This window comes from Thermobia domestica, chromosome 10, assembly GCF_964235325.1.
Source record: "Thermobia domestica chromosome 10, izTheDome1.hap1.1, whole genome shotgun sequence".
NCBI lineage: Eukaryota > Metazoa > Arthropoda > Insecta > Zygentoma > Lepismatidae > Thermobia > Thermobia domestica.
This window is the reverse complement of record NC_137463.1, coordinates 111,136,170-111,162,955: the sequence shown is the minus strand read 5'-3', so window position 1 is coordinate 111,162,955 and position 26,786 is coordinate 111,136,170. Positions and strand designations below refer to the sequence as shown.

Below are 26,786 nucleotides of genomic sequence, written 5' to 3'. Positions count from 1 at the left end.
TAACTTATCAATTATGTCGCAATGATTTTACACGCAAATATAACTTCTTGAAAATACTATATACTATATTCTAGAAATACTTAATTTTATTGTCTATAAACAATTTTATACACATCATCCATCTTAGTGAACTCATCATATTCTATATTATGTAAATATTCTATATCACATAAATGACCAGTAATCAGGTCTGGCCGTACATTGTCAACACAGATAACACAAATCTGACCGCAACAACAGATACAATATATATAAGACTACAAGTCGTAAAGTCGAAAAATATATAGTGATATCGTTGTATTAGGATGATAGGAGTGTATATTATAAATATACCATAAACGGGTAATATTTCCAAAGAACAGATTCGCAAACATTTGTTGCAATATTAGGCTAACAATGGGTTGATAAAGGAAGTTGCCTGATGTAGAACTTTAGAATAATATAAAGTCACTTAATATCATTCTCATAATAAAATCAATAAGTATCAGATGAGTAGAACTAACTCTTATGGTAAATAGGCTAAGCGCAAGCTATGATGTACTATCATTGGGCAACTAAAACCATCAATTATTTAATCCGTAAGAGAAATATTTCTGAGCTCTAATTCTTTGCTTGATCAGTTTTCTCTATAGAAAGAACACTTAAGAAAATAATAAAAAATTGTAATAGTGAATTTTCGAATTTTGATTCTATAGTAATGCTGAAGTAATGTTATTATAATGCTGAAGTTTTCTGCTAATGTGTCAGGTCAACCCTCATCTTCGTCGATAGGTTTTGGTTACATTGTACAAACGTTTCTTTTGCTTTTCTTTCTTTCTCGTTTATTTATTTATTTAATTATTTAAGTCTTAATGTGTGCCAAGTCTAGAATGTTTTGTTACTTCACATTTTCTTCCATTTTGAGTTGGGATATTAGAAGAGTTTAAGAAGAAATGGATTCCAAAGTATCAAATAACAAGCGTTCAAGACACATATTAGTTAACAATTATACTATGCAGTATCCCTACTCATAGATAATAATAATAATAATAATAATAATAATAATAATAATAATAATAATAAAATAACTCCTGAAAGTTGAAGAGGTAAATGACGACAGATGTTCGCGTTTCCCTGTTGATGGTAACGCCCTTAGTTCGAAGCCTAGGTCATAGGTTCAAATCTTAGCACCATTCTTTGCTTTACACTTGTATTCTATTTATCATCGTAAGAAATTCCATGTGTCGTTTATTTATCTTCTTATCGTTGTTCTTCCGTGACTTGTCGCCATGTGTCTTCAAATTGTTGTAAATAATTATTAATTTTATCAGTTCATTTCTGTGTGTGTGAATGTGATTAAAGAGCATCTGTTATCACAGAAAGAATATATATATATATATATATATATATATATATATATATATAGACGCTGCATGCAAAAGATTTGTCAACACAATATAAATAGAACTTTCATGAATTAAATTTGTCTTCGAAGCGGATAATTCCAGTAGAAGGTCATAGTTTATCTCGACGACGGCAAATACTATGGGTGATAAGGTCAATATGCATACATAATTATCTAAGACTATCAGTAGGAAAGGATGCAATATATATGTTTATCAACGGAAAACGAAGTAGAAAGCAAGAAAATACGTAACTATTCTCCGATATCGATTTACTTCAACAAATATTAACAAATGAACAAATAGGTCGTTCCTAGGAACCTTGCCATTTTTACTTCGTTATTGTCTCGGTGTCTTGGAGAGCGTTCAATGTTCAAAGCGCCATCGTTCTCGCAATTCCAAGAAAGGTTACGACCTCTTCTTCTTGTTTGCGACGTTGGACTTCAATTTAATCTGCAAATCTGTCCTTTCAAACATTTAAGAACGTGTGCTTGTTCACGACGGTAATGCCACACACAGCCTCCAATCTTCCACTGTCTGGCCTGTAAGTTAATTGTCCTATCTTAAACTAATATTTTCTTCATTTCATTTATTTATTCATTTATTAAAAAGATTATAACCAAATCGTATTTTAAAGATAGGTTAAAAAAGGTACGCTTAAAGTTTATGAAATTGATTTGGTATAAATAGTTGAAGTTATAAGAAGGTGGCTCAGCAGTCTAGTGTTCCTTTAGTATTTAAAAAAAAAAAAAAAAAAAAAAAAAGTGCTAATTTGATGATGTTATTCCTAATTAAATGTACCTAGGAGACACCAATGAAGCTGTGTCAAAACGGCATATTCTGAAATGCTGTCATAAAAATGGAACCTACCAATGTGTTAATAAATTCACTTTAATCCAAATTATATGATATTATTTAATGCAAATTTTACCAATATTTGTTTGAAGTTTCTAGCTTTAAACTTAATATATTCGAATGCCGTTCATTCCAGCTTTGGATCTGCTTTTGATTCATTAAAAAATAAAATCAGATTTTATTTTTCAATTAATATATCCATTTTAATCTTATGCCACCGACTAACTCGTGTTTATAAAAATCAATTCTTACAAAAATATTTTATATACAAACTACTTTTAAAATACTAGATACCACGAATAAATGCAGAAAATGTTTCCAAATACTAACTAGGTAACTTAACATCATTTATGCATTCATTTTCGTTTTATTTTTTAAGCAAATACATAAAATGGTAATTGTGCGTATTTATAATCCCACTGACAGATAGATGAAGCAAACGTTAGCTTACATAACTAAGTAATATTGATCTTAATTAGTAAAACAATATTACGTAACAAAACTCCTTAATATTCAGTTTCCAAAACTAAGTTCGTATCTATCTCAAGCTCTAGTTTGATTTTGATGATATTCAATGAACTTATGAAATTAAACTGTCCTGAGCTGAAGTTGGTGCATATATACAAGTAAAATTTTAAGTTGACCTACCAGCTATTCCTGTCTTCATTGAGATAAGTGTTCAGTACATAGATATTTTCTTTGTTGTAGGAGTTCATTCCAAGACATCAGTCCTGCTGATATTCCATTAACAGAATTCAAAGAAGCGACTCCATTGCTCAGTGCAGGCGGAATGAAGAAGCATTACACAGCCATAAATCTTCAATTAGCTCAGACAAATGATAACAAGTATGTATACTTTATTTTATTTTATTTTGTGTGAAGAATGTTATTTTATTTTATTTTTTTTTTTTAACGGAAGAAGAGTATAAATTAACTTTTGCCGAAACTAAGATTCTTAGGTCTATGAGCTAAGATTGAGTAAACACCAAAGAACTGTCATCAAAGAACGAAGATATATGAAGTCATATTTGTTTTAATATTATTGAAAATCTTGTAGAAAAATTTAATTTGAAATTCCTTCTTATAATAAAATTTAGTGTGTAAGATGGAGTTGGTCTGGTTTAAATATGGAAATATCGGTGCCTTGCTTAGGAAGATATTTAGTTCCCTTGTATGTAAAATGCACAATATGTACTTCTGTTTACGTCTTTCCAACTTGAATTGCACATTCGTATTAAAAACTATTCTATTCAATACTTGTTTAATAAAGGATTTCCAAAGAATTGTTGGTGTTAGCCTTTCAAACAATACTTAATTACTAAGATTTATCTTCCTGTATTTACCATTTTTCAACTATATATATTCCTTTAAGAAAATCTCTATTCTCATATTATATTTACAATTATAAAAACTTCTCTTCTTTTACGTCAAACTAATCCCCCAGGTTGACAACTATTGAATAATAGATGATTGGGAATGCTTTGTAAGATACGAATGCAATATGTACTTATTGGTGTATTAAATGTCTTACCTTTTCAGGAAAAAGGCATCTCTATTACCTCCAGCATCTGCTGAAGATGAGGATGATGATAGCGACACACCAACAGAGAACAGAAGTAATATGTGTGCAAAATATACAAAAATTGTTATTCTTCTTCTAGTGTGGATTACATTCACGGTCAGTGAATCAATTTTTATTTTATTTTCATTTGTTTCTCTGCAGTCCTTTATATGCCACTTTATCTTCGAATATCATACATCAGTACATATAATGTAAATAGGTAATCGTAACTGATTCGAGTCATACTTACGAATGCTAATATAAACATAATTTTTGGTGTTATTGGGATCATGCAAGTAGGACTAATAATATTGCACTGCTAGTACGTCCGTTACTTCACACGATAACTCTAAAGGAAAGCAAAGTTCTGAATTCTTTTCTTTTCTTTCTTTTTTTTTTTTTTTTTTTTTTTTTTTTTTTTTTTTTTTGCAATAGATGGAGCGATTATCTCGACCAAGTGCGTTAATAGAGTCAATCTGTTGACATTTTTTATTGGTAACTGCGATTTTAATAGTAGCTTCTACTATTGAAACAAAAGTAGAAGTAACACATAGCACCGTTAAACGACGCCAAAAACCTTCCAGCAGTTGACATCTACCGGACGAAATTGAAATTTATACTTTCTACCAGAATTTATTTATACTTTGAAAAATAGTTGTGTAATCTGCTTTTCTCAGACAAATATATTATTGATTTTTTTAAAAAAATAAACATTGTGTAAGAAACTTCTTGGTTGAAGTGTATATAGTTCAGATATTCCGTTAAGCTTCAAGTTGAAATCTCGTATATAGTCTCGGCACTTAGGTGCCAAAGAAAGCTTAAATAACTAATAACAGTAAATAAAATATGAATTGATACTAAACAGTTGCTGTGAAAATTCATTTAAATAAACGGTTGCTGTAAAATATTAATTTAAAAAACTATGCAGCCTATAGGAATAATGTTATTAGCAATTATGTAATAAAACCTAGAATATTGAAAACACGATCTATGTCTACATGAGATTTTCCCCATTTCAAATACTTTTTATCAGAAAATGGAGTAATGGAACTACTGAAGTAATGAAACTGCTTTTGTTTACTAACTATGCTTAACAATATAGTTATTATCTACGATAACTTCGTAACATACAACAATGCCACGTAACCAGCAAGGCTTAATAGAAATTTGAGTACAGTTTAGGATAAATAATAAAAATTGGAGAGGTTAGAAGATGAAGGTGATATGTAATAAATTGTATATTTAAAAAAATTAGGACAAAAGTTTTGTTATTGTATATGTTAATGAATCACTATACATATTACATTTTCGTTATCTTTTTTAAAAAAATGTAACATGATACCTTTATCCTCTAATTCCTTCAATTTTTTATTGCATATATGTTCCCCAATAGAGAATATATAACGAATTAAACATTTAATTCCTATTTTATTTGCAAATAGAAAACCAAAAAATAAAAAATAGCGAGATAGAGTAGTAGCTATTCTGTTTTTAAAAGCATAACGCAATAGTATTTTCTTATGACGTAAGCTACTTAAAACGCAGTGAATATTTCTCTCTTGAATGAGCAATGACGACAGAGTCGACAGAGTTGACCATTGAAATTGCGTACGTAATTATTTACATTTTCTTTCTCTCTTTATGATTTCAGGCAATTTTGATGACGAAAAGTGAAAAGCAAAATAATATGCACCAGTTGTCATTACCAGAAGGAAAAACTAGATGTATCCTTGACTTAGAATATATTACTTGTTTAATTATTTACTTATTTTTAAGAATAAGATTGTGTGATGAAAAATTAACATAACATAACGTGTCTTGAGGTTAGTCGCTTGCAGTATAATATAGTTATACTAGTCTATCTCTTGTAGGTTTGACGTACAGTACAGTGGTATATGTAACAATAATCAAATTAATCTATCCCTTTCGAATTATTGAAGCAAGGAATTTCATTAGGGAATTAAAAATTATGTTCCTTTTGAGATGATTGAAAAATAATGAAGGGTAGTTTCATCACAGTAATTATTACCTAGGTATTATTCTTCGTTCTTTTCTGGGAGGGAAAGGAGAATATGGCAAATGAGGTGTGACTTTTGAACAAAGATTGGACAAATTCACGTGACTTTTTGATATATAGAGATCATATAACTGGATAATGAAATCTCGAATTTGATTTTAATTTTTACTTCACTCTTTTGTATAAGTGTCTTGAAGTGTATACAAGTGGATGCATTAATTCAGATAAATTAACACACACAGAGTGAAAAAGTGGCTGACTGGAGCGGAACACAAACTCAGAACCTCCAGCATACCGTGTCGATGCATTAACTAAGCGGTGGCTAACGCATCGGCACGGTTTGCTGGAGGTCCTGGGTTCGTGTACGGTCCAGTCAGCCACTTTTTACTCTGTGTGTGTTATAAAATTCGTACCTGTAGAGGATTCTGGTATGAATAGAAAGGTTGTTTCCTGCTTTTATTAGTACATATTAGATCAATTAGTTAGTTTGTTTCGGTAATTTGCATTCATAATCGTAATTTGTGAAATATGTTATAAAAATTCCTCTAATATATTGATATAATTTCTAAAGAAATGTAAACACTAATTTACATCTGTGTGATATTGTGATTTTTCATTTGAACAATAATTATTTTTTCTTTCATATAATTTTGAATAAACTACACATATTGGTAGGTTTACTAGATCAGGAGTAACAAAATAACTTCACATTCATAACTTATTTACTTTAAGACAGTTAAGAAAGAATTCAATACTTTTTATGGTATCAGCTATAGCAAAAGACTTTTCCTTAGAAACAAAGCTTCAGAAACTAATTGTTCCTTTCGAGTGCCTCTACTAAAAATATTTACTTCTTTAGTTATCAGTTAATTCAAGAACACTTCTAATTTTAATAATGAAGAACGTAGCTTGATTTTTCTTGTGTGGCACGTAAACCGGAGTTACTTGAAAACCGAGATAATAATTACAACGTAATTAATAAATTTTCTTTTCAAAAGACACTTGTTAAATCTACTTGAAGTCAATTATGCCTCATTCTTATTTGGTGGTATTTTCCGTAACAATCACGTGTTTTTCATATTGAAATCTCATTGTCAGGTATACACTGTATTCTATTGCTTAAAGAAATTCCATTGTTGTTTGTTCTGCGCTTCTCTACGATGCTGCTCTCTTATCTGTGTATATCTGTTCAATGTACTTACTATCTGTTTACTGAAGGTTTTCCTCTCCTGACTTGAATGGATCAAAGTTCAACATTAAGCAACAATTAGTCTAGAAGTTTCCTTGTTCCAGAAGAATTTAATATAATCTTTACAAACTAGTATACTAGTGACCTGAAATAACAAATAGTAATGTAAAGAAAGACAGTACAGCAATCGATCTTACTAGATTTGTGTTCGGGTATGTGTGTGTGTGTCGGGAGGGGGGGGGGGCACGGTGGCTCAGTGGTCTATGTTCGATCTCCGGCCAAGTAAGTTTGTGGTGGACAAATCGTGCCCGTGAATTTTCTTGGGGTACTCCCTTTCCTCCCACTTTCTTATTCCACCAATTCTTTCATCATCATTTGTGGTGGACAAACACCGTGTGCGTGGGTTTCCTCGAGTTTCTCCCGTTTCCTCCCACTTTCTTCATTCCACCATTTCATTCATCACTCATCATCACCGTCTCCTTTAGCCTAACCAGCATAACCGTGGGACGTAAAACTCAAAGATTTCATTTCATTTTTCATTTCTTTCATCATCATTCACCTGCCTTAATCATCGTCTCCCTTTGTTTAATGTGCATAAGCGTGCTACGTTAAACTAAAATATTTCATTTCATTTTATTTTACGTTCAGGTGGTATCACTAATTGATGCTGAATAAAAAAAAAGTCAAGAGCTCCCCTCATGTAACTTTCGTCATAATTTATAAAATCTTCATTCTTTTCTCGGTGTACGTCCGTATTCAAGGGCTCAGTATCTAGATAGTCCCTTCTATACTATGTAGAGTTCCTAAATGGAAATGGATGATTATTAATAAAAAATATATTAGGTGTATATTTTTTTTAAAAAAATCATGTTTTACAATAACACTTAGTGTTATTTTTGAAATGACTTGAAAAAATCACTTCATAGCAATTGAAAGAATAATTTTTTTTTTTTTTTTTTTATCATGACTGTGATACAATCAGTAGTTCCAGTATTCATCATAGAAGAATAACTTGGGTTCGTTGCAGGTGATACAGCCTAAAATATAAATAAATGCCATTCGTAGTTTGACTTCCTTATATTTTCGTCAATTATGGTGAAGTAAATATTAGTTTCAACTTCGTAAGTTTGAATAAAATTTGAAGATGTTTCGCAAATCCAAATCTTTCTCATGTAAACACCACTTCTAAATCTTGCTGTTTCATTGCCCGTGACGTGTACTGGTAAACTTTTTATTTTATTTTATTTTATTTTATTTTTTTAATTTATCATTAAAGTTGCGTTAGAAGATCAATACACTACAACACTTAACATGCTTTCTTTCGGAGTGCTTTCAGGCAAATTGAAGTAACAACGAATATACTGTTTTTCTTTCTCTTTTTTAAATTACGATGTCAAAATGCATTTTTCGAAGGGTCAATTGACAGTTGTTACTGCTACAAAGCTTTTGAGAACAAGCTTTGAGCTCATGTCATTCCAGTTGACTGTACTAGTGTTCTCAGGAATGTACTTTAGAGGGAAGTGACTCAGTGGCGGAATTTTCAATTTTAGGACACCTCTAATATATATTTATTACTTTATTTCTCTGAATTTCAGCAACGTTATACCTAACTACTGTAGTGATTATGCAGTCACCATCAGATTCTGGACATAAAAATGCATAAACTACACTGGGAGCAAAATAAGAAACGAATTGACAGAAAGACGTGTTACCCTGTCACTACACTGTGTGTGTTCCGCTGAAGCATGCACTATAACTACCTTTCTATCAAAAGTGTGGATACAGAGGAGTCTCAGCGGAATACTCACGATATGGCAACAGAGTAAACAGGTCTTTCTCTAAATGTCATTTGATTTTTCCATTTTGCTCCGAGTAGTTATCAAATTTATCATGTCAACACACCTGCATTCTTTACAACATATCAATGCTACTCCGTGCTATTCCGTGACTATCATGCAAGTCACACACAGAAATTGACGTCCAGTCTATATTTATAAATAATTAATAAATGGGCTCAATAAAGTACCTACCATTGCATAGTAATTTTCATTTTAATTAATCGTGTACATATATAATACCTCGTACCCAAACAGGTTACATTTATCATTTTCCGTGTAAAATAAATCCCACATGTGCTGAAAGACTATCGTATGTTACAAGAGTATAAGGAAATTTAGATAATACGGAACTTCACGAATACTATATATGGTGCAAATACCAAAGAAAACTGCGGTAGCTTGTTCGCTAGGATATGAGCCCAAATTGATATAGATTGGGACTCATGCAATCGAGGAAAGGAACGAGAAGAAATTGTTTCAATGTCCTACTGAAAGTGTGTTATCCGTCAGTGAGGCAGTGGAATCAAGAAAAGTATCTTATGAAAGCGACCAGACTGAATAAGCTTTGAAACAATTCAACTTCTCATTTACATCAAATTACAAATATCAAATTATGTCACTCGAGTTAGATGAAAGTAAATTGTGTATTGCCCATAGCTTCACTTTATTAAATTCTAAATAATATAATTTTTAATGTTAAGATGTGTTTAATGTCAAAAATTTAACAATACTGTTTTGTACCATAATATTCTAATTTGTAACCACAATATTACCTTAATACGTTTATGAATACCGTAACACTCATTATGAACACTATAGCTAAGGTGTATGTTGGTTCTCTTTGCCATACCCCGATTAATTAATAGTAGCATAGTAAAGATTTAACCATTCATAATAATGCTCCTTAACTCTAAAAACAGCATACTGGATTTTAGAAAAGCCTAGTAAAAATGAACTCAGCGTGACATTACAGGGAGCGTTTATTCCCTCATTTTATGCCAACATGACGTCTCATTGGGTGCGTGTCTGGGTAGAGCACTCAGAGGTTCACTGGACCAGGCATTTTAATTTATCCGCCATTATGGAGGATGAAGACTTGGACAGACAGCAGTATTTTACCAAGGTAAATTTCGTTCACACCGTGTGTTAAGGTAGATGATAATTTAAACTTAAGGCTAAATTAGAAAACAAAGTTGAAAGGCTTATTATATGTACGAATAGTTTGTAAAATTTATCTTTATATATCCTAAGCCAACATTTTCCAATTCAGGTTTGAGTTGAATTTATATCACAGTAATATTATTGTCTCGCATTTAGCCAACTGTACAACATTTTTCGCCGCTTAAACTTCGGTTTAATTGAGCTATAACTGTTGGCACGCTGCATTGTGCCAGTTTCTATACCATTAGTTTATATAGACCTGAATCGAACAACACGTTATGTTCCGTATTTTGTTACGCTGATATGGAACATAGAATATTCGTAAAATAGGCCTTAGTTCTTAAGCGGATCTTCTACAATTGACGAGTTATTCGGTACAAATAAATACACTAATTTTCTCTCTACTTTGTTTCATGTGAGTTTGAATCAGTATAATGACATAATTGATAAGCTATCTTGAACAGTTTCCATCCTAATAACATAGGATGTCTTGGACTATTCCTATCATAAATATCTAGCGGCTTACTTAAAATTGTGGCAAGTGTGTGAAACATAACAAATGGCTTTTTAAAAAGTTAAAACCATTATTTTTAATTATATTTTTCAGAAGGAAATATACGAGTTCTTTGTTATCGACGTAAAAAATGTCAGTTCAGTCAGTTCATTGTACTATTTAAAAATTAACACATAATGTTTCAGGGAAAGGGAAATATAGAAATAACTCAATTTTGCCCATCATAATAACAAAGATAAGATATATGTGTAATACACAATTAGTTTTACATTCAAATTATGTAGTAATTGTCCTAGTATTGTATGTATATTGCTAGTAATTTTGAGACATTATATTTAACTATAATCTGAGAGCATTTTAACAATTAGTCTTCTTTCTTCCTTTCAGAATGTCAGCGAAATTTGGGAAATTCCTGTTGTTTCTGAGGGCTTAGTGGACTTTGTACCTGAAATCAAAATGCAGAAACTTTTCACTCTAAATGAATATGAACTTAAGTGAGTGAAATTCAAATCTTAAATATAATTTTTTTTTCTTGCTTGGTGTTTTTCCTCATTTCTCAAAAGATCAAATTTATTTCATGAATCTGAACAAATTTTTAAAATGGTAGAAATTAGGTACAATTATGATCAATATAATTGCTTAAGATATTCAATGGCAGATGTTTACTATCTAAAAGTAGGATAAATAATACCCAAGGAACAAACGGATTACCTCTGTTTAAACTTTATTCTTCTTCATCGACTTCTCATTTAAGTCTACTCATAAACAATAATTCCATATAGTATCTTAGACTTCTGTGACTCTAATTGTGACTTCAAAAGAATATAATTGCTCTTAATCCTCAATTACAGAACTGCTTGTCATTCTTTCCAAATTTGATGCTTTTTCAATAATATTTATTTATTTTTTTGCAGTCTTCCAAAAAGTTTGCTAAGGCTGCGTCTCCAGACAAATCTTGCGGGAAGCTTCCCATTGGCTGTTAGCTATGATGTTTCACCAATCGACATGAATGATGGTATCGTGTATGCAGCTGTTGTACTCCTGGGTCTTTACGTGCTAATTATCTTTGAGGTAAAGTATTCAAACTACCTTCATATTAATAATTTTTTTTTAATCTCCTATTTCCAGTGGTAAGTCTCAATAGAGGAAAACGGAAGGAGATCAAAGCATCAATAAAACTAAAGAAGAAAATAAATAGTAAAAACAATGTATCAATATCTAATGATACATTTAAGTTTAGTGTACATAAAATTGTGTTTTCTCCAATTAATATCTAATAAAATACAAAAAAAAAAAAAAAAAAAAAAAAAAAATCACGAGTTCGATATCGTACATTTTTCTGGAGGGTTTAGAGTTCTAATTTGTAGATAGATAGATCAAAGTATTCTTAAATTTTCGCTTAAAGTTCGTTTTTCGATTACCTATATTTGATATAGTACTTAATAATAATAATAATAATAATAATAATAATAATAATACCATTTTAATCCGGCAAATTTGAGTGTTAATAGTAAAGAAAAGCGGAAGTGTAAAGAGAGAACTCAAACAACTGCTGTATACTTCTGAAGTGATTTCGCTGATCACTCAAACACACAATCTTCTGAAGTATATACACACTAACAGAATGCCTGTTCTTCGCACAGGGAGAATACATTTCATTTTGGACATAAAGAGCAATAATGAAGGCCCGCATTTGGATTTTAAACTGCATTGGAAGTGTCATTGTTCGTCTCAGCGACCCAGGAAACTATGTAATTGACACTAATATCGGTCATTTTTGATCATTTTTAAATATCTTCCCTCCTTCCCCGCCTCTAAGTTGCAACGTCAAAGTGAAATTATGAAAACTATCCCAGGTCCGTACCTCATCTATGTTGAAAATTTGATCGAGATCAGTCAGGTGGTCCAAGAGATACGAAGTTACAAACATAGTGACATTCAATTTTATATATTAGGTTAGTATATTTATCCGTTTATCCATATCGCAAATGCCTGATCCTTCAATTCATGAAACGGCTCAATAAACGTATGTAGATTGTTTTGATAACAAATGACACAACTCTTATTGTAAGAATACCAATCGGGCTTTGACTTTAAGCATTAGTATCTTTATCATATTTATTAAAATGAAAAGGAAATTTCTATATTAAAATAAAACTCTCTAAATTTGTGCATACCTACTTAAATTAAGAATAGTGACATCCTAATAACAGAAGTGGTTGATCTAATGTTGGGAGGTTGTTGGCACATCAATGATTTGATTATCCTGGATTACTACACCACTGTTTACTATTGGATTAGTATATCCTCAATGAAACAAAAAAAAAGTATTCTACGTTTATAAAAGAAAGAAAAACTATATAAATCATATAGACTTGTTTTTCGGTACTTCGACTGAAAGCTTAAACATGCAATTAACTTAAAAGAGTACAGCGTATTAATATTGTCTTATACAAGTAGTTTATAAATTTTATAATAACTTGAATCGTTAAAATAAGCGATTAAATTGCATACCAATACAGTTCTATTTAACATAGACGCAGTTATATACTTGTAATTTTAGGCTCAGCTTTCATGTGAACTTTGCGTGTATTATGCTAGACTACACAGTAATAATATTCAACCATAAAGCCACTTAAATAAATCCGATCTATATGGATCTTAATCCCTTAGTGCAACGATGTTATTCATAGACTGATCTACACAGACAAGTAATTCTGTTGTCAAATGGAAGTTCAGCTGTTTTGTTATTAAGATCTTCCTTCCAGACACACAGACGTATTTTACTTTTCACGAATCTATATTTAGACATTTGAACAATAATAGAAGCTAAGAGAATCCCTGCAGATCCTACGAAAGTATTAGCATCAGAATAGTCATGAATGACACGTGAGCGGAAAACTACCTGAGATTCTCTTGCCGCCTCCTTCTGTTATTTTGCCCAGAAGAGAATTGATCGCATCTGATAAGAACTCTTCTATGTAGGTTATCACCTTGTGATCATACGAACCAAGTTATCAAAAGATGTTTTAAGCAAACGCTACAGTTTTATCTGCTGTAACTTTTTCCTCCTTTTACTCGATATTTGTTGTTGTTCTAGTGTTTATTTATTTATTTATTTATTTATGACTGAAAGAAAAATAGAACATCTTTGTACTTTGCAAAATCGAAGTGAATTGTAAGTTCTCTGACTGCATTGTTACATAATATGTACATAAATGTCAATTGTAATTAGATAGCGATAAGTCATCTTGCAGTAAGCATTTCCGTAAACAATTTACGCTGGATGTTTGTCTTGTCATTTATTTATTTTTTTACATAACACTTTCATGAAGCTATATCTTAAATAAATATTCTTAATGTTATTAGAAACTGACGCCCAGACAGATAAGAAGCTAGGTCAAATTTAGATTTATGTCTAGAATTTTAAACACGTGTTCACTTAGTATCATGTGCTTGTGTTTATTTTCATTGTGGACAGCAAAAGTTACTACTTCATTTCAACATTTTCTGTTCATTTTGGTTTTATCGTTATTTATAGCTCCTGCGTCTCGCTTCTGTTTTTCGCCAGATCGACTTATTCTCGAAATCGACTAGTTCTAATCATGTTCTTGATGCTTAGTAATATGCAAACAAATTGTTGGAATCTGCGTTGCATGATCATCTCCACGCACCAGTTTGTTAACACTTGTTTCAGAATTATTGAGGATTTTGGTTAAAAAAAAAAACAAAAAACAATAGGCTATACTTTTATCCGTAAGAAAAACAAAACATAAAAAAAGAATTAACGGACTTCAACAAAAGCGCTAAAAATAGAAAATAAAAACACTAAAAAGCAGAAAATAATTCATTAATATCTCTCTCTCTCTCTCTCTCTCTCTATATATATATATATATATATATATATATATAAAATATGAATTAAGTGACTATGTTTGTGGCTTTATACCTCTTGAACCATCATCCGATCTCGATCAAATTTTCAACATAGATGAGGTTCGGTCCTAGCATGGTTTATATCATTTCACTTTGACGGTACAACGTAGAAGAGGGAGAGGGGGAGATATATATATATATATAAAATAAACAAAAATGAAAGTGACTATGTTCGTGACTTAACTCTTGAACCACACGACCTGGTTCAATCTCCAGCCAAGTAAGTTTGTGGTGGACAACATCGTGTCCGTGGGTTTTCTCGAGGGTACTCCAGTTTCCTCCCACTTTCTCATTCCACCAATTTTTCCATTATCATTCAGTTGCTTTAATCATCTCCCTTAGCCTAAAGGGCATAATCATGGGACGTTAAACTGAAAGATTTCATTTCATTTCATGTAATCTGTGTTTCGGCATTATATCATTGCTTTCATCAGACACATTATCTCTTGTAATCGACTGGTTCAAAGTGTTCCTGACTTGCTATTACCACTCTGTGTTGAAGTTTCAATTACATTATCTAATGAAAGTAACGATAAAATGCTAAAACTAGTACATAGATTAGTAATAATAAGTGTTTTCCTTGGTCACATTTTAATTTTAATTAAAGAATTTTGTCTTTTTATGATTTTCGGTATAGTTTCAAACTATAAAAGTGCACTGAAATGTGTTCATATTTAGATTAATATCGGAAACACTTTTATCCACTCAATTACAACAAAATGTCTCGAAAGATACATAATATGTTGTTGTTATTTGAAACCTTTTTTTTTAAATATTTATGTAAAGTTTTAAAAAATAAAAATATTTATATTTTTAGGTTGTACATAGAACATTAGCAGCAATACTGGCAGCTACTATGTCGGTAGCAATACTCGCAGCTTTAAATGAGGTAAATGTTCACATTCATTCTTTCTACTTCAGTATATAATGTAGCTCTTCAGTTCCATAAATATATAGCTTTTAAGTGCACAAAAATATGCCAAAACGCATAATTATTGTCATTATTTTTAATAAATTTCTTTTGTGGATATTGGAAGGCGAATCTAAGAGAGGGCTATTAGGCTCATAACTTCGATCCTTGGATAAAATGGCACTTACTTCACCAGATCATACCTTGCAATATATATAAAAGCAATCCGTATACAAGTGTATAACTTTCATCAAAAAACCTCAGAAGGTCGAAAAATTATATTCTTTGACAATATAAAATATGAGAAAAATTATATAACATTTCTGCATGCTGCCTAGTTTTAACGTTAGAAAATAAACTCCACAGTGTCACATGTTCTAAGATCACATATAATCTTAAAAATTTACTTTTTACGGCGCCAGTTTTTCGTCTAAATTATTAGTAGATTTATTTACCAACATCAAAGGTTATCCAAATACGATAAAAAAAAAAAAAAAAAACTAGTTACATGACCAGGCAGGTCAATTTGTCATAGAAAGTTATGTTTGTTTCTTATATAAAACAAACGTGTCTCTGGGTTTCAAAAAATAAATCTAAAAATGTAACGCTTTTGTTACACAGTTTCTGATAAGGTCTATTTTAAGTTAACATCCTATTTTTATCATCAACCTTTGCCTTGCTCATAAACTGATCAAAGTTTTGCTTCAAGTAATAATAACCAAATGATCATAAAACATCATTTATGGATTTATAACCAAATCAAAATTATTAATCTTGAATCTCTGAACAAATAAATTATTAAAACATTATTTAATCTCTTGTAGAAAAATTAATCTTGATTTATATTGACGTTTCATTTCTAATTATAAGTGCATCACATTAAAAAAAAAAAAAAAATACTTGCTTTGATGTTTTAAATGAAAGTGAATCAACAACGAAATGATAATTTACAATATGATAATTAGTTGTAAACAGTAAGTCAATTTCGAAGTATTGCCCTTTGATGTCTGTTAAACTGGTTAGAATTTTATGATTATAATTCATATAAAGATTTGTTATCTTTTCATTTTTTTAAAATATACTCGTAAATCGTGTTATGCACAGTTACAAGATACTTCAGTTAAGTAACCTTTCAGAGTTATCTGGCGCATGGGGTCCTTGGTTTGATCCTAGTTCGCGTCAAGTGAACTTAGTGATGAACAAACACCGTATGCGTGGGTTTTCTCGTGATTCTCCCGTTTCCACCCACTTTCTTAATATCATCATTTCCTACATTTCTCATTATCATTGTCTCCTTTAGCCTAACCGGCATAACCGTGTGGGACATAAAACATAAATATTTCATTTCATTTCTTTAGAGTTGAATATACTTTTAGTTAAGTTACTAAAGAAAGAAGTAAAAACTGCACGATAAATATAATAGTTTCCGGTACTCTGTGTAGTAACAGAGAAAATGTTCAGCAATCATTCTCTGGGATTTCATGGTAAAACTTCCGCCGATCAGAAAACTTTCCTTAAATGAGCTTATAATTGAATTAAATTTATAATTGAATGCTTAATTTTGTTTCAAATGCTACAATACAGCTCTCATAGTAGCTATATGTTTAGCGTGCATAAGATTTGAGTTCAATTCCCGATGAGAGCTCGTCTGGTTCGAGTTCCATTTTAAGCTGTAGGTCCACGTCTCGTATAGCCTCCATACTGAAAGGGACGCTTCATTCCATACAAACCATAAAACCAAACGCAACAGCAAATATCAGTATAATTTCCTAATTGGATAATATGATATAAAGAAGATGGGTAATATCAAGAAAACTAAAAAATATAGGATAAATGAATTTCTTTTCTTTATTTATAAATAAGATGTTGAGAGATAAGATTATTTGGGTGGGCTTTGTCTTTTTTTATTTATTTATATATACAACTTATAGTTTCTCTGAATCAAAATTAACAGTAAATATATACAGAATCAGGATAATCTTAATAGTATCCATTAAGAAGAAGAAAAGTCCCGTTCACTATATTGAATTACGTTATTTCTTAACCTCAGAGGCCAACAATGTCTGAACTCATCTCTTGGCTCGATGTGGAAACGCTTTTGCTGTTATTCTCCATGATGACTTTGGTCGCCATATTTTCCGAAACAGGAATCTTTGATTTCCTAGCAGTCTTTGCTTACAAGGTAAGACATAAGTTACATTTTTCTTTTGGTAGATTTCTTAATGAAAATTTCTTATACTGACGCTACAAATTTTTTGTGATATCCATATGTTTCCAAATGTTATAAAAATTAACAATATCATCAATTCTTTCGTTTTTCATAAACTGATTGTCATCCATTAGTTGCTTGTTTTCGCCACTTACAACAAATTCAAATGTGTATATCAATTTATAAGGTTATCTATTCTATAAAATATATAGTGAGGAAAGTACTGTCTAACCTAGTTTCATTTTTAGAGACTATGAATGATGTATTTTGTTTATATCATAACACTTTGTTCTCTTAAAAATAAAAATCCTCGATTATACGCGATAACTGGAAGAAGTAATAGATTTTATTTCACATTAATTCTTCTATAGATGAGAATTTAATGATGCATAAAAAGTGAAAAATGTACGACCGAGCCACGAATTGTGCATTTATCGTCCTGTAATATACTGCCGGATGTGTTTTGTAATGTTTATACTGGATTGTCCAAGCACAGCGAAGATATCATAAACAGAGAGTCTTAATGGCTGAACACCGACTTTAAGAGTGATATAATGTAGGGTTATTCAGACAGCGGATTGATAGCGTACTGGTTAACGCATGAGCAAAAGAGCTATTTCTCTGGTCTAATGGCTACGCGCACATCTTTAGGGCACGTTGTCCTGGGTTCAGTCTCTGTGGGAGATCATTAAACATATTACGGTTAGAAGTGTGTTCTTCGCTATTTGTCAACTATAGGAGATAGTGATTTCTCTGTTTCCTCATATAGTATTGAATTCAGCTAGGTAGGTATAATATTGACACTGAGTTGGCCAAGCATAATAGAAGTTACGCAACAGTCCATGTGGTCTGAATGTTTGACCATCAATATCGAGATTGAATATGTGTGGCTGTTTAACAACTGAAAACGTAGTGATGAACATGTTGTCACGTTAAGGATGAAACTCAAATTCAATTCTCAGCGTAGTCTTAATTTTACACTTTTTAAATTTTAGTTGAATTTTCATCTATAGAGGACATGGTATAAGGAAAATTGGATGATTCCTCTCATTTCTCATATAGGGATTCTAAATAGTTGTATTTATTAGGAATAAATTTCTCACACAATGAGGAATATGTTTAGACTACATGTATTATATTATTATTTCAGGTAACAGGTGGAAGGGTATGGCCGTTGATCACAACCCTCTGTTTGTTTACGGCTCTTCTATCAGCTTTCCTTGATAATGTTACTACTGTACTACTTATGACACCAGTCACTATTAGGTAAACAAAATCCTATCTTCCTTCTTCATATTTTTACTTTAATAAATTTGAAAGATCATTGTTTTAGAGGGGAATTAGTTCTTTGTAACACAATTAAGATAATATTCTTAAATATCTTATATTTAACTGCTACCAACTTAAATCACATTGAAACTTTGCATGAGGGGTGAGGATACTGTAATACCGCTTGGGATGTGTTGACTAAGATTAAGGGAATACGAAAGTATGAAGAAAGGAAAGAAGTTTTTTTTTTTTTTTTAAAGAAAAGAACAAAGCGGAACTAAAAGACTTCTTCTACCAATTCTTTCTGCAAAAAACTGACTCCTACATGTTATCGCTGATAATGGACAATACTGCAGGAGTTTCCAAGTGCACATTTCTTTATCATATTTAGCAAATCGTGGGTTAAATGTGGACACAAATCTATTAAGAATATTAAAAATTAACCGTTTATAAGTACCTAATTGATGTGATTTAAGAGCAGCGATGACAGAAGTTGAACTAAAACTAATAAGTTTATAGTAAAACACCAAATTTATCTTTCTCATTAGTAAGATAATGTTAAATATAATTAATAATTTCTATTTTAACGTTATCTTTCGTTATCACAGTCTCGTGTGTTTAATGCAAAAATTATTGTGATTCAAATTAAAACTTAAGTTTACAATTTCAAATTTTCCAGAAACAAAATATTTCTTCACTATGTTGTAGGACATAGGTAGATATATAATGAACAGCTTCAATTTCTTAGTATATCTTTCTGTTTCTAAGCTTATACGTGAATTCTAAAGGGAAGTTTTTTTTTTTTAATAACTGAAAGTAAGGTTTAGAACAATTTGAGTTTTAAATCTAAAGCCTTTGAAATTTGGTAATAGTCTTAATTATTAATACAAAATTCTTTTCAGTAAAAAATGTAAACATAGTTGTAGTTGTTTAACGACGTGTAAATATATATATATATAAAATATAATATTAAATCTTATTCATAACTTCAAGATATTTTGATACTCTTATATTAGAAATAAATTTAAAGAATATAATTGAATTACTTTTTGTTTTACATTAACAGCACATGACATCATTAAAACTGGTGCTAAAAGGATAAGTAGCTTAATGTTCAAAATTTTTACACAATTCTGTTTCTGAATTTTATTTAAACAAATACTGTATTATACATACCACCATATTTAATTTACGTGCATTTTTAATCGAAAACCTAATTTGATTGACTTTCCACACGTGGTTTTTGTTTTTAGATTTCCAGTATATTAAAGTTAATATTTTTTTTCTTTTGTATTCAATTGATATTCATAATTTTAATTATATTCATAATGTTTCAATTTCATTCTATAATATTTCTCTCTCTTTGTTGTAGACTTTGTGAAGCGATGGAATTAAACCCTGTACCAATTTTAATGGCTACAGTTATTTATTCAAACATTGGAGGAACTGCTACAGCTGTTGGAGATCCCCCTAATGTTATCATTGCTTCGAACAAAGAAATTGCAGAGGCGGTGAGTTATTTGAATTTTGTAAATCATTTCCCTTTCTTAGTCCACAGTATCTTAGTAGAAATAAATAAATAAGTAAATAAATAAATAAATAAATAAATAATAAACATAATGTAAAACGCATAAATATGTACACTATTTCTTTTAACTGCATTTTCCACAAGTATGATTTTCCATTACCAAGAATTTAATAAAGTTGTTTTAATAATAATTAATAATATTATATTCTTCAGACTTCGCATTAAAACTATTTAAATGCTTCTTATTATAATATCACATTACACAGCAATGCCTGATCAATGTACTTATCGTTTTAAAAATTTAGAATCCAAGGTCAAAAATCTTATTTTGAAGCACATGAGTCAATTTTTTAATACAAAGAATTGTAAATTATTTTTATAACTTGACAATTATATTGTCTTTTAATAAGCTTGCACCGAACAATTTAATTCTGGAAAATGTATAGACTTTCAGACCGAGCAAAGTTATATATTATTAAATATTCAAATAAAATCTTATAAATTGTTTCATATACTCTAGTTAAGAGCCTACCTTACTAAAATTAATATAAAATTTACCATTTTTCTTTTGCTTGTTTATTCATAAGTGAAAGGAGATAATGATACACAACTTACTACAATCAGAGATAGAGTATGCCACAACAGGAAATATGAACCTGATGAATGTTCAGTGTTGCCATCCATAGAAATTAGTGTTGCCAGAATAACAACGCCCCTAAAATCTAAGTTAAGTCAGCTAGTAGATGAACGAACTCAACAGCATTTGGTTACATATTATATGTTTTGGTTTCCTGTGAAGTACTTTCTAAATAATAGTTGTATTTAGTTTGTAATAACCAAAATAGTTTTAACATACAGTTATTAAAACTAAATAAGAATGTTATTTAAAAAGTAGTTCACCAGAAACCAAAACAACATGATAGGTAACCAAATGCACTTGAGATCGTTTCTGTAGTCGCTGTCTTAACTTAGCTTTTAGGGGCGTTATTTTTCTGGCAATACTGTAATTTCTATGGATGGCAACCCTGAACTTTCATCAAAATCATATTTTCTGTTGTAGAATAACATCATTTATAATTATGGTAAATTGCACTTCATTATCTTCTTTCACTTATGAAAAACAAGCAAAAGAAAAATGTTGTATTATTTTTAGTGTCAGGCTCTTAATATGTGAAAAGGAAATAGTTTAATTCAAATAACCATTATATAAGATATGCGTAACGTCTGAAAATTTAAAGAGTATGATTTATTTTTTAATTCTAGACCATAGTATAAGTAGAATTTATATGAGCCTTCACATTAATAAGTTATTTTAGCAGGTGGGATTCTAGTTCCAAACTTGTGTTCAGTCTTAATGAACAAATTCCTCATGTCGAGTACTTAATTTTCTTATTTAACAGATACACATGCGGGCTCGCACTTTATAATTTCTTATACTTCACTGTCATTTAACTTTTGTGAAATGATGTTATTCCTATTATTCGCCTCTGATTTAAACCTGAGTAACAATTCAAATCCCACTTTAAACAGTTGATTCCGTCTCACGTAGTCTAGATCAGTAGTTCCCAACCGGTGCGTCGCACAGTCTCGTAAGATGTGACGCGAAATTTTAGAATTTGTCATTAAGTATTTGATAATTAGTTAAAATCAATTTTGAATCCGATTACAGTCAACGCCACAATGCTCTGTACTACATAGTCACCACTTTGTATAAACTTATGAGCTTGCACTACTACAGTTTATAACATTATTAATTAAGAAACAAAGTGTGTCGCGGTGTCATGAGTTTTCAGTTAAGTCTGTAGTCAGTCACAAAAGATTTAAAACCACTGATTTTGATATTGAAAAAAGATTTTAAACTCCAGTAGATCGACGATCTTATTAATAGGTTTAATCACTAAAGTCTATTATACATTGGAATTTTCAATGATATATATATTCAATTGTATACTTTCTTAATCTAATCTACAGTATTTCTTTTGTTATCTTTGGAACAGGGAATTGATTTTAGTCAATTCACTCTCCATATGTCCTTCGGTGTTATTTTGGTGATGATTGTCAACTATATTCAGCTTCGACTCATCTACAGAAATATTAGTGATCTCCGATTTGCAGAGCCTCAGGATGTCAGAGGTATGTACTTGTTTTGAAGACAAATCCAGCTTGAGTTTGATTATTTTTAGTTAGAAAATAATGAATTTAAAATAGTCAAATGATATAATTGCAAAATAATATGTTTGATTAGGTTAAAACATCCGTTGATCTCTACTGCATACTTAATGATATAAATATTTTAGCCCCTTTGGCAAAACTATTCAAATTTTCTTTAAGTGCACAATCTTCCGAAAAAACACTTTCATACTTTACATAAATTAATTTTCTTATTTATTATGACTCCCGCAAATACTTTCAAAAGAATAAAATTTACTTTAATTTTGTATTTTCTTATTAAAAAGAAATACACGAGACTTTTCCAACGTTCATTTAAAGTACAGTTTTCTGCAAAAGGTATAACATTTAAATAAAAAAGGAAAAATCATTATGGTTACTTGTCTTTTTCTAATGGGAAAATAACATTGAAATCTTCAAAATTACGGAAGGAACTTTGCAGTATTTTGTTTAGTAGTTTACAACAAGATGCCTAGTGGTTAATGACAAGGTAGGAAATAAAAGAAGAAAGCATTTAATTTAACAAATTGCTATGAAATTATTTTGTAAATTATGTTAATGCCTGTTAGGTTAGTTTAGCCATAGATGTGTTGAAACCCTTGATGAATAGATGCAGATTCATCGTATTATTTGTATTTATATGAGAAACAAAGACAGATACTGTGTTTTAATTATATTAGTACTGAGAGAATAAAATAAAGTAATATGCAAAAAAATGCATTTAGGCCTTAGATATTTATAAAGGATTGGCGATTTAATTATACTTGTAAAGAATTCACTTTTCTGAATTCTTTGTATCCGTATGTTTGCTTTAATGCAGGTACTCGGTATCATTTCAGCTAACCCTAATGGAAAAATAGAACTTTGGAAATTTGAAGTCAATTTATACTATTATAATATTTGAAAATGTAAATTCAGTTCAATAGTTTGAGATCTGACGCAAAGAACTAATAATCATGCCACTAGTAAAGAGGCCCAAGCTTGTATATATACCTAATTGTACTTCTTATACTAACTTGAGGATGCTGAATCCAATCGAACTCTTTTAAAACATATTCGTCTATTGGATCACGAAAAAAATGATCTCAAATGTGGGATATAAGTAAATATAAATGTCCCAAACTTGAGCTAATTTTTCTCGTGATTCCATTGACGAATATGTTTAAAAATAGCGTCATTGGATTCAGAATATTAAAATTAGTATAAAAATGTAATTACAAATGTATCTAAGCATGGGCACTTTCCCTATCGGCATAAGCTCTACTGCAAAGATCCCAACGTTGAAATCATTTTTCTTATGGATGGATATTTCTAAAAATAGTTTCGTCGGATTCAGAATCTTAAAATTAGTTTTAAAGTGCAATTATAAATGTATCCAAGCGTGGACACTTTTTACTGGTGGCATAATCGTTATTTCTTTTATTGACTGTTCCTGAATTTTGTTTCCTAAATTTTGTTCTGTTAATTTCTAGAATTGAGGCATGAAATAGCAATCTGGCAGAGGGCAGCAGCGTCACTATCATCCTACTCACGGGATGAGGATTTAGTCAGAGAAACATTACTGAAGAAAGTTCGGCGTCTGTTATCAGAACTGAAGAGGAAGCTTATGACTGGAAGGTTAGTTAGCGGTTGTGCATATGTGAAGTACACCAATAATAATAGAGAAACACAAACCTGATCAGTGACGAGGAATATAGAATATTTAAGTAAAAGAAAACATACTTCTGTTGCTTATTTTAGAAGTTACAATATGTCTTAACTTTTTTTTTTTAAATCTAGTCAGCACGTAAATAGAATTATATTATGCACAAAACTCGAAAGTGCTACTTCTCAAATTTGATTGCAATAGGTCTGTCTAAGCTAGTTAAAATTTATCTTTCTTCTCCGTAAGCTGATAGCCGAATGAGCATATTTTCTTCACTTAATTTTCAAAATGTTTGATTTCAATTTCTTCTACAAATATAAAGACTAAACATGGAGATGAAATAAGCTTAATTTTCATGCAAATTAAGCTTTTTAAAATTTGAACTAAATATTAATAGCTATCTAACTCTTCCTCTTCGTTATCAATTACCGGTAATAGCAAGTTTGTGATCTATAGGATAATAATGTTCTTATATATTTCATTTAATTTATATTTCAGTGTAGCAGAGGAAAATTACAAAGCCAACCTTCAAGAACTTCAAAGCAAGGTAAAAAGAAATGTATAACTTGTTTCTTTTTCTTTCTAAGTATGAGAATTAAAGTCAATGTTATTTAAATACAGTCTAAAGCAGTGGTACTCAACAGTTTTAATTTCTGTATATCCTTAATTATACATTTTCGTTCAAGCATATACCCCCAAATTTAAGCTATTTTTAATTCAAATTATAGGCAACTATATCAAAACGAAATTATAAAATGTATTGCTTATTAATTACATAATCCAATTTTACTATAAACAAGATAATCATGCAATACATTTAATAGAACTATGTTAAGTATTTCATTATCATTCACAATATATAATATTATTCACTCACTCACTCTATGGCCTATGGAACCCGGAAGTTCATCGCCGCGTTCACAAAATCTCCCCATTGACTTCTGTTCTTAGCTAACTTGATCCAATTTCTGTTTCGTACTCCTTTATTTCTACGAGATCCAACTTAATATTATCCTCCCATCTGCGCCTAGGTCTTTCTAGTGGACATTTTCCTATTTCATTTCCAGTAAAAGCTTTGAAAGTGTTTCTACTTTTTTTCATTCTGGTTACATGACCTACCTATCTGAGCTTCCTAGACTTGATGATCCTAGCGTTTGGTAAACAGTACAAATTATGGAGTTCCTCGTTATGAAGTTTCCACTATTCCCCATTTCCGTTCCTCGTGGGTCCGAATATTTGTATCAGGATTTTATTCTCAGATACTTTCAGTCTGCGTTCTTCCCTCCGAGTAAGCGACCATGTTTCGCACGCATACAGCACAACAGGCATGATTATCATTTTATATATTTTAAGCTTCAAATTTCGCGACGACAAAAAAATTGAACTGATTAATAACATGAATTCCCTGCTTTCAATCGACATTTAGTTTCTTCGTGGATATGATTTTGGTCTGTTAATATTGATCCTAGATATTCATGATGTATAACATGCTTAATTTAAATTTTACATAGCCGTAAGTATTTTTAATATATGAAAAATGATTTTATATTGAAATGATGTAATATTTCTTTGAATGAAATACGTTACAATAAAACCTAATCAATAAGTTAGTATGTATTCAATGTTTACTCGCTACTGGCCAAAGCCTGCGACATAGATCTCTTCTATTTCAGAGTATACGTCAGAGAAAGGAATAATGCTTTGTGCGATTATAAGCGTAGAAATAAACACTTAAAAAAATTGAATTTCTGTTATGTTTCTGAGTAATTTTAGAACAGTCAAATTGAATTTGTTAGTTTATATTGTAATTTTGTTAACGTTTAATGTATGTTATGTTAGAAAAATTTCCAAGTTTCATGAAAAAATGAATTAATAAATTAAAATATCTGAATTGAATATACGTTCTGATAACTTGTCACAATGCTACTCTTTTAATTAATTTCAATATTGAAAATAAATTCTGAATATACAAAAGTCAGAAAATTTGCTGAAAATACCGAATCTGTGCTGTATAATGCAGGTGAGGTTTTCAAATATAGAAATACTGATACTCTATGGTTGATATTCTTTTTTCTTTTTTTTCTTTTCAGTATCCTATCAGAGATCGTTCCCTCTTATATAAGTCAGCTGTAACATTGGTGTTTGTTATTTCCGTATTTTTTCTGCACTCTATTCCACAACTGAATCTATCATTAGGCTGGACTGCTCTTCTGGGCGCTCTCTTACTTCTTATCCTAGCAGATAGAGAAGATTTAGAAGGCATCTTTGCTCGAGTAGAGTGGACCACATTACTCTTCTTTGCTGCACTTTTTGTACTTATGGAGGTGAGTTCATATTTTGCTTCTAGTCCTGCAGAATCTGTGGTTGTAGCTTTAATATAAAGATCTTTGATTTTCTGAAGGCAGAGTGAAAATGAAATAAATATTTTTACACTGGAGATATTTACCTGAAATATAAGGATTAACATTTTTAAATAAAAAAACAAAATACAAAAATTGCCTTCTGATTAATTGAAACTCGATTCTCAAATATTGAAGACGCATAACAAGCATAGATGTATGTTACTTTCTGAAAGTATGTGCAGTGAAGAATTTTGTTACGTA

At 30.5% G+C, this 26,786-nt stretch overlaps 1 protein-coding gene across 5 annotated transcripts in view; it reads left to right on the top strand.

Annotated features, from left to right (window-relative positions):
• The window catches only part of LOC145662657 (P protein-like), a 115,017-nt gene that overhangs the window by 76,332 nt on the left and 11,899 nt on the right, over positions 1–26,786 (top strand). For 4 of the 5 annotated variants that reach the window (XM_081728452.1, XM_081728451.1, XM_081728453.1 and 1 more), the window contains 14 exons: positions 2,946–3,083; positions 3,777–3,915; positions 5,450–5,522; positions 9,763–9,965; positions 10,905–11,011; positions 11,432–11,588; positions 15,271–15,342; positions 17,414–17,545; positions 18,723–18,838; positions 20,214–20,352; positions 22,367–22,502; positions 24,011–24,155; positions 24,682–24,730; positions 26,274–26,507. In XM_081728452.1, coding sequence (XP_081584578.1) covers positions 2,946–3,083; positions 3,777–3,915; positions 5,450–5,522; positions 9,763–9,965; positions 10,905–11,011; positions 11,432–11,588; positions 15,271–15,342; positions 17,414–17,545; positions 18,723–18,838; positions 20,214–20,352; positions 22,367–22,502; positions 24,011–24,155; positions 24,682–24,730; positions 26,274–26,507 — 1,840 coding nt within the window. Of the gene's footprint in view, positions 1–1,754; positions 1,927–2,945; positions 3,084–3,776; positions 3,916–5,449; positions 5,523–9,762; positions 9,966–10,904; positions 11,012–11,431; positions 11,589–15,270; positions 15,343–17,413; positions 17,546–18,722; positions 18,839–20,213; positions 20,353–22,366; positions 22,503–24,010; positions 24,156–24,681; positions 24,731–26,273; positions 26,508–26,786 lie in introns of those variants that run through there. The other variant, XM_081728455.1, reaches the window with a different exon arrangement.